Raw genomic sequence first — 17,006 nt, forward strand, 5'->3', positions numbered from 1 at the left:
GAAAACTCGCTGGCTTTCTCATGAGCAATCCTTGGCTGTTGTCTTAAAATTACTCCAGCCGATATTACTGGCTTTGGAAAGTATCTACCAAGATGGGACAGATCTAAGTAGTGAAGCTGGTGGATTACTTTTGCTACTTCTTTCAGAGAAAACTACTGCCATCTCTGTCTTGTAAGTCTACTGTTGAAACCACTTGGGTCATTAAACAATGCCATCCAGGCATCTGCTACAACAGTAGTAGATCTTTGTCCAGCAATAGAGGCTACATTTGGATCCATCAGAGAGCTATCCATTGAAAAAGTACTGGAAGAAGCAAAGACTTCAGTCCAGAAGTTGACTAATGAAGGCATTTATATTGAATCCTTAAGTGAGGAGGACAAGAAGTGTTTGTTAAGACAACTGAAAAAGTACGCAGACTTGATTCTTAAAAATCTACAACAGCAACTTCTAGATTCTACTCAACCTCTGTGTAGCTTTTACAGATCCCTATCCTATAAAACACCAACAGTTGAGTGGAGTGAGGCACTACCAGCAACGGGGCTGCCATGTGTTCAGGACAGAATATAGAATTTGAACACAGAGTGGAATATCATACAGCGACTGCATGAAGATTTGACTTCAACTTCTTTTTTATCATCACTAGTGGCTCAACCCGATCTTTATGCTATGTTTCCTGGGATGAAAGAAGCAGGAATTCATCTCCTGCTACTCCCAGTCATAACAGCTACAGCTGAGCATTCTTTTTCATCACTGAATAGAATTTTGTGTTCTGAAAGAAGTCACCTTTTGCCTGATCATGTGAATGAACTAATGAGCATATCAGTTGAAGGAATGGAAGTACCGTGCACATGAAAAGCCACCAAAGATAACTGCATTGCATTCAAGAAGTTCATTAACAGAGTTGTGCAAAATTACAGGAAGAAACCAAGAAGAATGTAGATGTCGTGCTTGATAGAAGGCTTGAGTAGCCAACTTTAATTTGTGTGATTTTAAAACATGAGTTAAATCTAATAAAATGGTCATGAAACATTTTTTCAGTTTTTACTGTGGTGCCATACAGCCCCCCTTCACCCTCATGGTCTCACCTCTCATTGGCCCTGACCCCCCCCCCCGTAAATTCGAACACCCCTCCCAATTTCAATTCTTGGGAAAAACACTGTTCCCAGGAGTAGATTCCATTGCACTGAGCATACAAGTGAAGTGAGTGCAAGGACAGCGCTGAGACTACAAGGAGAAACAGTCCGGCAGGACTCAGTGAGGGCAGCCAAATGGCGCAGCAGTGAGGGATGCACACTCTAGCACTCCTGCCACTATGTTCTTTTCAGGCCTGATGCCACGTTGTGGGGCAGAGCCAGAGCACATCGCTCTTGCAGACCAGCAGAATCTATGCCTCCAGAATATTAACAGAGAGCTTGTTAAACAAAAAAGGAGACAGTGCAGCCAGAAATGGGATTTCAATTGAAAAAAGGAATACAACTAGGAAAATCCCGCCCATGTAATCCTGGTTAGGAGCAAACTGCAAGGGCTCCCGGGCAGCTCGCTGCAGCTCCTAGGAATGGATATTTTACTCCGTGGTATTCCAATCCAGCTCATTGACTGGGACCATTCATCTAGATGTATTCCACTGAGCAGTCTACACACCTGGCTAGGGCAGCCGAGAGCATTGGCTGCGTGAGCATGGGAATAGCTTCAGAGCTGTGCTGCTGTCAGTGCCACCTCTGAGTGGATCCCAAGTAACAGGGACCCCGGCTTTATCAGCAGCAGCAAAGCAGGGGTAAGGTGAACTTCTGCTTGCTGGGCTGCATGCTTGGACATCCGCTTCTTGGCATACGTTTAAAAGGCTTTAAAATCTGCTTTATGGAGCACTTCTGAGACCGCCTGCCACGTAGAGGGAAAGTTTGACTCTGCTCTTTAGTATAGATGTGCAGCCATGGTGTGAGTAGAAATATGTGATGTGTCTGATGTGCCAGAGCTTTAATGGCAATAATATCCAGCTCTTACGTAGTGCATTTCATCAGCAGATCTCAACGTGCTTCCAAAGGAGGACAGTATCATTATCCCCATGTCACATATGGAGAAACTGAGGCACGGAGAAGGGAAGTGACGTTCCCAAGGTCACCCCACAGGCCAGTGGTCAATCTGAGACTAGAGCCTGGGTCTCCAGAATCCCAGTCTAGTGCTCTATCCACAGGTGCTTAGCGAGGGGATGGTAATGGTCTGGACTAGAGATGGTTGGAAAAAGGGAATCTATGTTTGCAAAAAATTTCAAAATTGCAAAGCTATTTTCATGCTGAAAGGTTCAAACATACCTGTTTTCAGTGTCGCTATGTTTGTTGTGAGGTTTTTTCCATTTTCTTTTTCAAAACTTTTTCAAAAACATAATTGTATCGATTGAATGATTTTGCCCAAACTCTGGTTCTTGGTAAATGGAAGTACTGTAATAGTGTTTTTGATAAAAGTTGGGGAGAGGGGATTTTATTTTTAAAAGCCATTAAATTTTTGGCAAAAATAGAAAAATGTCGACAATGTCAATAATTTCTCTCTGTGTCTCTCAAACATACATTTTAGGAAAGGTCATTTTTTCAGTGAAATATCTTTTCATCCTCAAAGTTTTGGCCAGCTCCATTCTGGACAGAGCTTCTTGAGGTGTTTCCCATGTGAAACCCCAGCCTCAATGATTCCATTCAACTAGCTGGAACGCTCCTCACAGGTCGCCCTATTAACCAGCTGGTGGTGGATGCACTTGCTAAGCAATCAGTGACCCGGCAGGACTCCCTTGACAAGCCTGAAGTCTCCCCACCCCATGTCCCCATGGTACTCTGGCTCCTTCATCTTTCAGCCCAGGGCACAGCTGACCATGTGATGGCAGCTGGGTTTAACTGTGGTGAGAAAACGAACCTGAAAGGTGAAGGGAGCCGGAGGCTGGGCAGCACTGGGAAGCATACAGCAGCACAGCATGCTGCGGCACCAGCTGGGGAGTAAATTTGAAAGAAGCTCATCCAGAAGTGTGCACATGGGAGACGCCTGTGTGAAGGTTTCCCTTAAGAATGTAAGAACAGCCATACTGGGTCAGACCAAAGGTCCATCTAACCCAGTAGCCTGTCGTTCTTCCGACAGTGGCCAATGCCCGGTGCCTTAGAGGGAATGAGCAGAACAGGGAATCATCAGGAATTAACAAAGATCTTTCCCTAGGCTTGACCATACATTACTTTTGCACCATAAGAGTTCACCATAAGTTCCAAATAGCAGTTTCAGTTTCTCTCTCTCTCTCTCTCTCTCTCACACACACACACAGACAGACAGATAGACAGCATTTCTGGAAGTTTTGCAGAATGTGTAAATACACAATAGGTTCTGTTGCAGATTATTCCCAAGTGCCTGATTTAATCCATCCTACTACAGCGACCATTTGAAAGGCACCAGACTAGAGTTAGAAAACAACATCTCTTTATAAAAAATGGGGAGGGGGGGAATCACATTGTAATTGATTAATTCAGCAATTTTAGTTAAGTGAATATTGATACATGGATGGAAAAACAGGGAAAACATATGCAAGAATAAAGAACAGACACTGGACTTGCTATTAAACATAAGTCGTAACACCAAAAACAGTTGGTAAAATAATGTAACATGAATAAAACGCTGAAGTAAAAAAAAAGGAATGTCAAACATTTTCACAGTATCCTAAACTTTTATACACATCTCAGGAGAAAGTAGAAGCCGATACTAGTTCTAGAGAAGAGTCAAGCTTCTCAGAGAGGGCCTGAGCCAAAACCCAGTGACATCGGAGAAGACGCTGGGAGACTTCAGTGGACTTTGAGTCAGGCCTGGAGCATCTGTGATGTGGGCTAACATGATGTTTAAGTGGTGCATGCCGCCTTGTGCAGATTCCCTGCACTGGGCTGCTTCACCCTTACTGCATGAAAGATAGGTACTGCCAGTCCATTAGGATACATCAGTTGCTTAATGTATATAGCTAAAATAGCTATTCAGATAATGCATGTGGAATTAAATATATCACCAGCTATTAGATGGTGATTCCTGAAAAAGAGACAAGAACTGGGTTCTGACTTTCAAGAGCATGAAACTTACTGGACCTTCTCTAGGAAGGCGTCTTCATCTGAAAATTTAAATGCATTTGCCCTGTCAGTGTAGGAATCGTTTAAAAATCAAGGACATACCGTATGCCTGCTGCTTTGAGAAGGAATTCAAGAAGTACCTATTAGAACTATGCAATGAAGTACATTACAAAAACCACACACTATTTTCTCATGAAATCATCAATGCATTACTGAGGATTTTCCTTTGGTGCCAATTCTAACATTTTCAGATCATGTCTCTCAGTGAATCCTTGATTTCCCTGGCAGGTTTATTTTTACGATTACACAAAAACACCATAATGTATCTAGCAAACTGGCGTTATAGCAACGATTGTAGCTAAATTCCTGTAACACAGACAAACTGTCTCACCATCCATGGCTTCGTTTGACAGGACTATATAAAAGCCTGTTATTGTTCCAACATCACTGAAATGTTTTGGACATGCTTTCGGGTCCTATTTCTGTTCCAGAATGTGGAGCTGCATTAGCCTTCATATGAGTGGCTGCAATATCTTTTTTTGTTTTTTGAAAGGTGTAATAACGTTTGTAGAAGCAGAAAAATCAGGTCACCTTCAGGAACAACACGAAAGCCTTACGTTCATTTTTACAGCACTTAGAAGGTACCTCTTTTCGGTTCCAATTGTTACTAATCTTTTACATTTCACTTCCTCTCTCAAAATTTCTATTTACAAACAAAAAACAAGCCCTCCCCCTTCCCCAATCTGCCACACTTCCCTAAATTAACGCTCTAAACAGTTACATTAAGACAAAATGTAAAGATACTTTAACTGCTCACAAAGAACCTGATGTTATATCGGACTCATTTTCTTCGGTGCTGTTAATTTTATCAAAAACTGCACATGCATAAAACAGAACTAAAAAGTCCAATTGACAATCAATCAAATCTAAAAGCTAGATCCATACAATCTCAGAATCGCTGACAGTTCACCAAGCAGTTTGGCAAAGGGGAAAGTAAAATTACTATCCAGTTAGATAAAAATGTCCAAAAAACCTTGACTGAAATATTACACACAAATCTGATAAGAGGATCTAGCTCATCCTCTTTTCAAAGGGCTAGAATACAAGATCAGAGAGCTGGTAAACAAACTGATTCAGTACCTAGAAGCATACAGTTATGCTAGGTCTTCAATATGTAACCACAGTAACAAATTGCTTTTCCACAATGTAACTTTGATAGCTGATACTTTTCTCAGTCCTCCTGTCCCAGAGCAATACCGTCCCAGTAACCAGGACATACAGTCTGACTAACTTCAGAACCCCTACCTTGTGCCAACCAACCATGTTCTGGAATCAGATACTTCTTTAGGCCCTGGTCCTGCAAAATGGCACAAATGTCTGCTAGAGCTGGTCCTTACTGTGTAACTGATCTGACTTTTACCAGGTAATTAACATCCTGTACACAACAGTTACAGAGGAAGAAAGAAATGCAAAGAACACGTTATCCTTCTAAACTGGCTTCCTTACAGGATTTGTGTAGGAAACTAATTGACACTGCTAAACATTTTTAAGGATCAAATATTTTGTTTCATGCAATATACTCGAACACTGAAAAAAGTGACATACTGCTCAGTTCTATGGCCCCAATTATCTCTGAACTTGGACTTTTTGGCTCAAGATCAACTTTGTAGAAATCAGTCTAATTCTGAGAAGTGCCAGGGGGGCGAGTGAGAGTTCAAATCTACATGAATTGAGTTTCTATTTGACCTGATGGTTCCTGCTGAAATATCTCTATTTTGTTTAAAACAATCAGCTTTTGCCCATCAAGAGGCATAAGGTACATTCCTATGGATAAGGCAATGATGAGAGAAGGCCAATAAAACCAGAGGGACCAGCATGACAATTCCCCTGTCATTAAAACCCTTTAGCATCTCCCCGTCTCTGATGCAAAACTAATCTCTTTTCTGTCCCTGCTGCTCTGCCAATAGAAATAATCCTTGTGTGGACTTGGCAGGCTTTCCCCCATGTCCCACAGTGCTTTGCAGACAGCTTAAGTGTATGTTGTTTTAAAATAGCCTCTACGGCTATAAACTCTACGTCTTATAGTCCCAACTGAGCCTGTGTTTTCCTTAATGTTCCACCTCCTGATGGCTCCAGGTTTGTCACCTGCTTCCCCCATGTCCTCACCAATCTATGGTATTCTAGTCTGCATAATTTAAAATGCAACTAATGATAAAGTTCTTTATCTAGAATTAGTTTTTCATCAAAGATGACACTGCAAATACTGGTCTATGATTACAAGGTGGGATTTTTTGCAGCATTCATGTCCTAATTCCACCACCCCATTAGCTTTAAAAGGCCTTTCCCCACGGACAGTACTTCACGAAATTGGCCTGCAGTAAGAATTGCGGAAAACATCCCATGTAGGGAATAAACACCCCTGAGCTAAAGAAAAATCAATTTACCCAGAATTATTTCATTTTAGACCAATTCAATAGGATTATCTAGTATCACCCCCCGCCTTCGCTCTTTTTATCTGACAAGTTCCTTATTTAAATAGATTTGCATATCATTACAGCAATAGGTTACTTCCGACATTGCAGGTGTAAATAGTTTGTGACCTCAGTGACTGTTCTGTATGAATGTGTTGCACTTTCAGACATTCGCTTACAGGGAAATACTGATACTGGGGGTGGAGCTTTAAAGGAAGCTCAAAAAAAATACAAAGAAACAAAACTGACTCAGGTACAACATCCACTACTACAGAAGGAGCAACATTTGAACCCCGAGTCCTAGGGCTGTGCAAGTTCTGGGCTAGCAGGAGTCCCTCTAGCCACCTGATCATTTGAAGAGCGACTGAAATGTTGGACATTCCAGAGTCTTCATTTTCTTCATGAACTTTTTGAACTCTTTGTTTTTCTTATCCCACTTGTGAATGGCCATCAGCAGGTACTGGGTCTTCACTTTGCGGCCCATGATGAGGAAGTGGTTGCTGAGGTTGTCCAGCTGGTGGCAAGGGCAGTCTGCTCCATTCTTTAAATACAGTACTAGCTTCTTGAGGTCTTTTCTCTTGATTGTTCCCAATTTCAGGGGCTTCTTCTTCTTTGGAACAATCTTTTTGTCCCCGTTCTCCTTTTTCACTTCCTTTATTTTCATCTTGAAAGCTGAAAAACAAGAGAGAAAAAACAACTCCTGAACACCATTTGCATACATGAAACAGAAGCACTGCAATGCTCCTGGGCCTTCCAAAGTGAACTGAGACAGTGCCAGCACACTGCACATTTGGCCAGGTGTGCAAAAAGTGCTGCTGAGCAATAACGTCTCACTGTTTCCTTGTGCTCCCCCACCTGACTGTCCATATCTGCCTACTGTCTCCTGTCTTCTCCTTAGATTGTAACCTCTCAGGGGCAGGAACGGAGGTTATGGACTGCAGCTCATAGGTGCCATGCAATACAAATAAGAAACAACAACTAGCCCCTTGCTTAACCTGTACCTGTAGAGATGCTGCAGCAGTTACCTTCCTGCTGTGTCAGTAACTATGTATGGACACCAGGAAGCCAAATGAACTGGCACTGCAGATATCCATTCTGCTCTTTTAGACTCCATGTCTTATCCATCAGCTGCCACTGCAATTCTTGCATCCTACCCAACCACCAAGAGGGGAAGGTCTGGGTGAGGAGCTAGTGAAGTTGGGATTTTCATGTCCCTGTTTCAAGCCAAAGAGCAAAGCAGGCTATTTCTTAAAGCCATGCTGCATGCTTTTTATTTGAAAGACAGATGTGTTTAGTTGGCACTGCATACAATTTGCTGGCAAAATGTTAGTTGAATAAACAAAGCTATTTCCTTACTGTACAAGCACAAAGAGAAATTCCTGAAAGGGCCAATTAAAAGGTCGACTCAGCTTTTCAAATGCATTTTTTTAGTTGCTCCTGGCCCTGGGGTATCTGTGAAACAAGTTTCCAAACACAGTGAATTTCCGCAGTTGAGCAACGAAGCCTCCTTGGAAATAGGTATATCTAATGGGGACCTGAGGTGTAGGAGGGCGAACCACATTGCTGTAACGAAGGTGCCCACACCTTCCCGTAAGAGAAGGAGAGCTCATCCAATATGACTTCAATGGAAAAGATTTTCCTCTTTGGGCTCCCTGCTTTCCTGAGCTAATGACAACTGGAATAAAAAATTAATGTTCCTTCTCCGCGACCGTGCAGAGGAACTTAGTTTACATGGGAGAAAATGATGAAAATGTGTTGTACATTAAACTATCCCTTCAGTGCCATTTGACTCTGCCTCTTGTTTTTGGGGGAAAGCACATGTGGCCAAAAATTACTAATACGCTTCCATCATTTGGGGTTTACTTTAGGGCTGCAGAGAAACAGGCATGAATAGTTGGTTAATTGTCATGTGCCCCTTTCCTTTTGCATCTTAAATGTATCTGCAGAAGCAGACATGGTGGCAGCCTTTGATTCTAGCAGAGAGGAAAGCCCCCCCTCCGACATCTCCCTATGGGAGTCTGCCCTGTGGAGCCCCTCTGCCGCTGCACGGTACACGTTGAGTTCTGGAAAGCAGCTTTGTGGACCATTCCAGACACAAAGAGAGGAAGGAGATGGTGATGACAATACTGAAAAGGCAGCGGAATCTGTCTCTTACTCCCATGCTCCTAGCCACTGCACTGGCAGTGGGAATAATGGTATTTATCCACTTGTGTGCCAGAAATATCCAGCCCACTTGCCAAGGGCCCTGCTGTGTGATACTATTACCATACATGAGAGTAACAGAGCTGGAAACGTCAGTTACATTTTCATTCCATTTGTTTTCTGGCTTCAGGATATTTAAGGAGCTAAAGAAATTGACCTAGATCAATTTTCAATGGATCTGGAAAATACAGTAACAGTTTTTAGTCCACTCTACATTCTGAGACACAAATTGGGCTGCGATCTCCTTCATTATGAATCCCAGTTTCTGTAGCAGTTCAGAATTTTAACTCCATACGAAGCACTGCAGATGTCTATGCAGGATGAAGGGTCCAGGAAACCTGTATAATCCTAGAGATAGTGAATATGCAGGGACTCTTTGGAAATGTCCTGTTTATGGGACAGTGATCCATGCTTGGGGGTGACATGTAACCTGCTCAGACAAACCATAAATCTAGGGCTTGGCTAAGACACTCTAAAATCCCTCACCCGTGTACAGCGATGTCTCCAATGTTCAGAACTGGGAGCCGAAAACAGGGAGATAAGAGGAACAAAAAGGTGGCTGACCAGGGACAAGAATTTCAGTTTAGCAGACTCTGCTGTTCACAGCAAAGACATTCTGGTCATTTATTCTGATAGCAAAATATAGAACTTGTAGTCCTGTCACGTTCAACTACCATCCAGCCTATCAAATCAGATGCTCCTAGGTCATAGCCTCAATGGCTATATGTGAAAAAAAATGGCACAAAAGCAGCATTCCCTCTCTCCCCTCTGCTGGTGACCTGGATTCTCGCATTTCCTGGGACATCTCAGGGTAGATCATTTAATGTCGGATGTATTTGCTGGTTGTCAGCTGCCTGGGCACTAAGGACACATTCTGAAAACAGTGGGGCCTGGCCAACACCACTGCTTTGTGCATGAGTATTGTGAAGGCAATTAGGAATCCTTAGCCTAATGGCTTGATTCATCCCAAGCTGTCTGATGCTGCAGGGTTAGCACTGGGTATTTAAGGCAGGGCCACTTGTATTGTGGTTTTATTAAAAAGAAATGCTGTGGCAGTGGAGACCATTGTGCGAATCGTCATTGGGGAGCCCTGTCCTGGCACACACTGATCCCATCCCAATAAACACCTTCACTCCCAGCAACAGGCAAGAAGAGGAGGAGAAGGGTTTAAATAAAGTCAGTCATCAGGACTGATCGAATCTTGGCTCCAGGGTCTAACTGCGCTGCCAACACAAACAGCTTCCTTCCCTCAGAGCCCCAGCCCTCCAGCTCCCCCAGCATTAAACCAAACTCAGCTTGAGATGGTCTTGACAACCTAATGCCAGATGGAGTCGGAGATTGGGGCTGGAGGAGCTGAAATTGACTCCAGTCCCCAGGAAGTTCTTGCTCACACTGCCTCGGTTTTCAGCCATCTCATGCAGATAGGTACCGACCCCTGAAAGAGCTCAGCACAAAGGGCTATTTATAGCACTACAGCATGTGCAGCCCTTCCCAACCCAGGAGCTGGGCTACCTGCATCTTGCCTGCAAAGAGAGCATGAATGAACTGGCTGGAGGGGGCTGTTCCAGCCCGAGCTTTGCATCTGGGCAAATTGCACTAACTTCAGACACCCCATCAATGCTGCAAACTCTCATGATTTTGTCATGAGTCTCGTGATAATTATTGTTTTCCTTAAAGCCCCAGCTCCTGGAGTCAAGTGGATCTGTAACAATTTCAGCCTTCATTCTTAAAGGAACAGTTAGTTTCTAGCCCTCACGGCTGTGGAGAAAGCTTCAAAGTGTGTCCCCAGTGCACCCTAAAGGCTCCAAAAGCAGAAGGCAATGACAAAGAACCTCAAATCTACAAATTTACAAAACCTTATTATTTTTGGTGAGCCTAGTTCACAATTTTTGAACATTTGGGGTTGGCAATACTGCCCCACCACTGACCAAGCACGATCTGCATTTGCAAAGTGTCTGGGGAGAGCTCCTGCTCCCCTCCCCACCCACCAGCGACTCAGCACAGGTATCTGAGTTTTGCCAGTCCAGTCTGGGAAGGGCTGTGTCCCTGTATTAGTGCAGTGGGACAAATAACAGCAGTGGCACTGAGCTACCAGAGTGGGGTCATTGCAGGTCACTTGGCAGGAAGAGAGCAGAGACCAGCAGAAAGCTCAGGACCCAGTGAGAAATGCTCCCATCTCTCTGCCACAACCCAGCAAGCCAAATGGAGGCAGCTCTCTGCAGTGAGGGACAATGGCCCTGCCCAGCATTTCTCCTGGAGAAGGCAGCAGGTTGCCCACCAAGGATTTCCAGGACAGCCTGGTGTCAGCTCTCATTTAGGAATCAAACCCAAAATGGGGGGTGGTGCCATGCAGCGGAGTGGCTTGAATTCACATAGAAATGTGCACAAGCCCCTCTCTGTATAGAGGGCCCTGCAGGGCTTGCTGCACGTTACAACCTCCCAGTTGCTACAGCAGAACCCCATCATGATCAGGCCAGCGCTGACCCGTTAACAGCTACATTTCTGAACCCCCCTTTGCCAGTCACGATGGGCCTGGTTTCTAGAGGTGCACAGAGCACCCCCACATCCAGCTGACACGTGGGAGCTGCAAGCACTTTAACAGTGGCACAGCATTACAGAACAGAAGTCTTATTGTTTCTGTTATCACGTGTTATTTGCATTGCAGCAGTGCCGATAGCCCCAGCTAAGATGCGGGCTCTGCTGTGCTGAGCGCTGCACAGACACACAGGGCTTGTCTATACCGTCCAGCAGCTCAGACTGTGGAGGCCTGAACAGCCATGCGCACCAAAGTGCTGCGCTGTAAGGTCCCCGTGTGGACAATGTGGGCCCGACCAAAGGGCTCCTAGTGTAGTCTGCGCTAGTGCAAACTAGGAACCTGTTAGTTCAGGCCCACAGCATCCCCATGGGGAAGTTACGGAACAGCACTTTGGTGCTCTCTGCTATTCACGTCCATGTAGTCTGACCTGTGGGGCAGTTTGGACACAGCCTTGCTAAGAGACTGTCCCTCCCATCTCACCAGACAAGCCAGAAAAAAGGAGTATCCCCATTCTACAGATGGGGAACTGAGGCACAGAGAGGCCAGGTGACGTGCCCAAATCAGTAGCAGAACTGGGACCTGAACCATAGGCACTGATGCTCAGCTCAGACTGTCCTTCTGCTGTTGCTTGTATGATTGTACCGATATACACACACAGCCAGTCCACGCACTTCGACTCCACGATCCCCCTTATCTGAATCTCAAGTATGTTCCCTCACTTACTTGACCATTCATGGCTGTGAAGGCCTCAAAACTCTTTGGTTAAATAATGTCACATTGTGCAGCAATACATATGACAGGCCCCGTGTGCCGCATTCTGCCAGACAGGCATTATTACTGCACAAGAGTTGCCTCAGTAACTGGAGAGGAAAAATCTCTGGTGCAGCAATAAACTCTTGGGCACAGAGAATTATTCTTCATCCCTCATTACCAATCCTCGGAAGTCTTTAACCCAATGTCTCTCTGAAAGAGACGCCCCAGCTGCTCCCGAAGCTATAGGTTTGAGTGAAGTTCTCTGGTCTGTGTTATGCAGAAGGCCAGACTAGACGATCAGAACGGCCTCTTCTGGTTTTTAAATCTACAACTCCAACAATTCTCATTCCTCTGGCCACTCACAGACTGAGGGAGGGTTTTGCTATTTTGTTGTCTTTGATGGTCAGTCTGAAGTGCATCTTCTGGCTCCCCTATCTAAGGTATTTCTACAGTGCCTGTAGTGGAAGAGGTGGAGGATTGTATTTCGCAGTCCCTTCCTTCATGGGGGCTCTTTGAGGTGGGATAGACACACCAGAGCTGACCAGAGGCATCTCCAAACCAACATGATAGCAGACCAGCAGGTCTGGTACAGTTCAGATAGTCATAGTGCCATTGGGTAAGCGAGATTAAGAGGGGTAGGGCTGGGAGTGGTCACACCAGTATTATTAATGCAAGTCACCATAAAGGGTGTTTCTGCAGACTCTCCCCACCATCTTCCAAGCACTGCTCCATACAGCCGGCTGCACTCACTTCACCTGCCCCCAGACATTCATGACTCAGCTTGCGAGGCTGGCCATTAGCCCTTCTAGCTGAGAAAGGCAGAAAGGATGTTAGCGAATGGAATTACGGTTTAATGTTTCATTTCCTTTTCAGCTGAGCATGAAACTGGTTTTTAAACCAGATAAGCAGCGCGCGCACACACTGTTCCACACATGAACTCTCACATCAGCTGAGATTTAGTCAATGAGGAGCTGTTAACTTCCAGTAGTGACAGAACGTGCAGTAATTACCAGTCCCTCCCCACTGGCTGCCCCGAACAGAGCCATCCTTCAGCGCTGACAGCTGAGCAAATCGCATCCACCACCATCCCCAGCAACAAACTCAGAGCTACAGGGAGTCGTCGGGATTAGTGCCCAAAACACAGCAAAGCTTCTGCCGTGTCCCAGGAGAGATGGGTACAAGAAAAGGCCCTTTGCTTGTGCTGCTGCAGCAGTAGAAGCCCGCCACCTTCAGGACAACGCACAAGCCAGTGAAGGCTACTTAAGATCAGGCCATTATGCCAGCTCTTGTATGCAACATCATACCGCTGCCAAGACACTACATGAGCTGCAATATAAGAACGTAAGACCAGCCACGCTGGGTCAGACCAGTGATCCATCTAGCTGGTATCCTGTCTGCCAACAGTGGCCAGTGCCAGATGAGACACGTAGATAGAGATGTTTGCAGAGTTGTTGTAGCCATGTTGGTCCCAGGATATTAGAGATACAAGGTGGGTGAGGTAATATCTTTTATTGGACCAACCTCTGAGAGACAAGCTTTCGAGCTTCCATACACCTACACTGACCTGAAGAAGAGCTCTGTGTAAGCTCGACAGCTTGTCTCTCCCACCAACAGAAGCCGGTCCAATAAAAGATATTACCTCACCCACCTTGTCTCACATAGACAGACAACTCAGTGATATGACATGGGGGTCACTGTTGTGTGTGCAGCATCCCCAGTCCTGTTTAGGAGACACAGACGGAGCTTTCTTGGGGGCTGGCCCAAGACTGTGGAATGAACGCCCCAGTAACTAAGGGCCATCCCAAACCTCGCCAGCTTCCAATCCCAGTGCAAGGTGCATTTCTCTGACCTGTCTTCTCCAGCAGAAACATAGAGCAACACAAATGTGTGCGTGTGAGTGTATCTGTCTATCATCTATCTAAATAAATTCCAAAGCAAGACACCCCCCTGCATACCAATACGTGACAGATGTTAGGCACATTGCTTAATGAACAACTGGAAGGCACTCAGATACTATGGTGATGAGTCCAATAAAAGAACAGAGTGGAATTTAGTGTGTTCCTTTCTCTCCAGGCTTGTCTACACTAGAAACTCAACCTCGACCTGACCACAACCGTTCCCAAACATGGACACTGCTTTCTCATGACTGAACTGGTCCAGGCCTGCTCTAGGTCTCTATGACCAGTCCAGTCAAGATCATGTCTCCCCCTGCACCAGCACTAGTGAACACATGGCTCCTAGCCTCAGCCTCTTTCCCAGAATGCACAACCTTGAGCATCATTGCTTCCAGATGTTACTTATGTGGATCTGAAAATCCAAATACAATTTTTAAAAGTAGTGTCTGCTGAGAGGACTTGTCAATCAACTATGCGACTGCCCCAGGGAGAGGCGCATGGGGCTTGACGATGAGATGCAGTCCCAAAATGGAATCTCCCCTGTAGCATGTCCTGTTTGGAATGCCAGAGCCGCAATCACTTTCCCAGAATAGTAACGCAAGACCTGATGAGGCCAGTGAGAGTCACACAGAAACCAGCTAGATGTAGTTATTATTATTCATTGCTCATATTAGAGTGGTCCCCAACCCAGGCTGGCACCCCACGGTGCTAGGCAAGAAGCAGTCACTGCCCCAAAGAATTGACAGACTATGTGAACAAGGCAGCAGCTAGTAAGCATTCTCCCAGGATCTGAGGCACTGAGACGTCCCACAGGAACTCAGTGGCAGGCCCAGAATTGAAGCCAGGTCACTGGAGGCCCAATCCAGAGCCCTGACCCCAAGACCAGTCATTCTCTCAAGTTTGCTGGGTAATTTCCTACAAGCCATCTGCTCTATGCGGCATTCCAGTGACAAAACCTACTCCATGCTTTGGCCACAACGCAGCAAGATACTTACATGTGTGCTTAACTTTAAGCTTCTGAGTAGTGTCACTGAAGGCCCTGGAACTCCTCCCACAGCAAAATTGGGGCTATCAGTACAGCTATACATGGCCAGACCAATTGTCCCTCTAGCCTAGTATCCTGCCTGCTGAGAGGTCCACGCCAGGTGCGCCAGAGGGGATGAACAGGACAGATAGTCATGGAGTGATCCATGCCCTGTTGCCCAGTGCCGTGCTGAAGTGGAGTATTGGGGACAGGAGTGGTGACGGCCCTGTTTGGGTTAGGATTTCATTTCATACCAGATGCCATTATGAAACATGCCATTCCTGTGAGCGCTGCGGTTGAGGCCACTTACTGGTGAGTAACGAAAATTTACTACTGTGAGTACAAGTTTCCAACCACCCACTTCAAAGCCTCTTCCCAGAACGCCCGAAAGTTCAAGCTTTATTCAGACTGAGAATCATCTGAGGGGGAAACGAGGCCAGATTATAGGAAATATTTTTAATCTCAGACCTCAACATATTTCAACCATATTGTTTTTACAACAAAAAATTCTAACCCAGGGTGTCAACTCACAGGCTGCACCAGGGCTCATGCCAATACAGTCCTCACCTGCCCTTCCCCAGACTTAGGGTCTGGGCAGCAGCCGCTCAACAGACCAAGCACAACAGCGTAACCAGCCGGGGTGGCAATGTGACATCCAGCCCTATACAGGGTGTGTCTACCCTGCATTTTGGAGTGAGTAGGAACAAGCCGCTGCCCTGGCTGACAGACTCAGGCTAGCAGGACTCATGCTAGTGCTCTAAAATAGCTGCCTTGACAGCGCTCTGAAGTTAGGGCTTGGGCTCTGAAGCCGAGGGAGTGGGGTGGGTTCACAGCCCAACTGTGTGCATGGAGCTGATTCTCCCCCAGCATCCCTGCCTCAAGACACTGTACCATGGCAGGAGAGCAGAGTCCCACAGACCCCTCCTGGGGAGCTCCTGTCTGAGATGGCTCCAGTCACAATGCTCAGAGCCTCCCTTCCAGAGGGCAGCTGGGAACCAGGAGCCCCCCAACACCCTATGGGTAGGTGAAACCAAAGTTCAGTCCAATTTTATGCCTGAAGTAAGGACATTCGCACAAGCAACTACCTCCACTTGCTTAGGCTGGCACAGTGCAGATGGGCTGCAGCAGGCCAGCATCAGACTGTTAGGGGACTGAGCTGCCTCCGTGCAGACCCTGCTTTTCCCAGTGCAGCATGTCCACATTAGTGGTTTGCACTGGGCCACATTTCCCAGCCAGGCGGGTCCTTTGTCCTGCTCTAGCTTCCCCCATGGGCTCCTTGCTCTGCCCCGGCATCCCCATCTGGGCCCCTCGCCCTGCTGTGCATCCAGCTTTGCTTTCTACTTTGTCCTTTTGTTTTTTGTCTCACTTCCTGGACCACAAAGAGCACGTTTGAGAGGGACAAGCCAATGGCTCTAGGAGCTCAGCCCTGACACCACCATGAATCTGGGTCTTCAGGAGCAGTATTCCTCTGCTAAGACAACATGCAGCCCGATTAGACGAAGCCAGGAATTTGGCCTTGACTACAAAGGGCTTGTATCAGATTGTAGCATAGTTCTGCTATCGCTAATGCAGATAGAGCAGTAAGCACTGAAGATATAAAAGTGTCCTTTCTGATTTCCGCTCACATGAAACAGGATCTATGAAAATGTTTGTTCACTCAGAATGAAATTAGTCTTGGCAGCGACAACTCCAGAAAGAGCAAAGGCCCCCAGAAGTTGGTAGGGCTCCAGTCTGGGAGAGTGCAAGACGTTTTTCATCGCTCCTGCAATTCTTTTGCAACAGTCTTCAAGGCTCAGGCTGTCAAACCCCATCTCCCAAATGAGGAAGGAGGAAACTCAGTCTCTCCAGCAAACAAGATGCTTTGTCTTGGTGCTTCCTGAGAGCCGAGATAAACCTGGCCTCACATTCCCACAGCTCCAGACCTGTCAAATTCCCTTCCCTGGGAAATTCTCTGGAAGACAGTAGTGACTTCTTCAGCACTTGCAAACACCATATCGTAAGAAGTGTGGCTGTGCCCAGATGTCTTCTAGGGGGTGGGATGTCTGG

At 46.0% G+C, this 17,006-nt stretch overlaps 1 protein-coding gene across 1 annotated transcript in view; it reads right to left on the bottom strand.

The window, feature by feature from the left end:
* Window positions 1–2,692: 2,692 nt before the first annotated feature.
* Window positions 2,693–17,006, bottom strand: part of SFRP1 (secreted frizzled related protein 1) — a 45,670-nt gene continuing 31,356 nt past the window's right edge. The window contains exon 3 of the mRNA XM_050940244.1: window positions 2,693–7,222. Within this exon, the coding sequence (XP_050796201.1) occupies window positions 6,900–7,222 (323 nt within the window). The 3' untranslated portion in view covers window positions 2,693–6,899. The remainder of the gene's footprint in view (window positions 7,223–17,006) is intronic.

This window comes from Gopherus flavomarginatus, chromosome 2, assembly GCF_025201925.1.
Source record: "Gopherus flavomarginatus isolate rGopFla2 chromosome 2, rGopFla2.mat.asm, whole genome shotgun sequence".
NCBI classification, from domain to species: domain Eukaryota; kingdom Metazoa; phylum Chordata; order Testudines; family Testudinidae; genus Gopherus; species Gopherus flavomarginatus.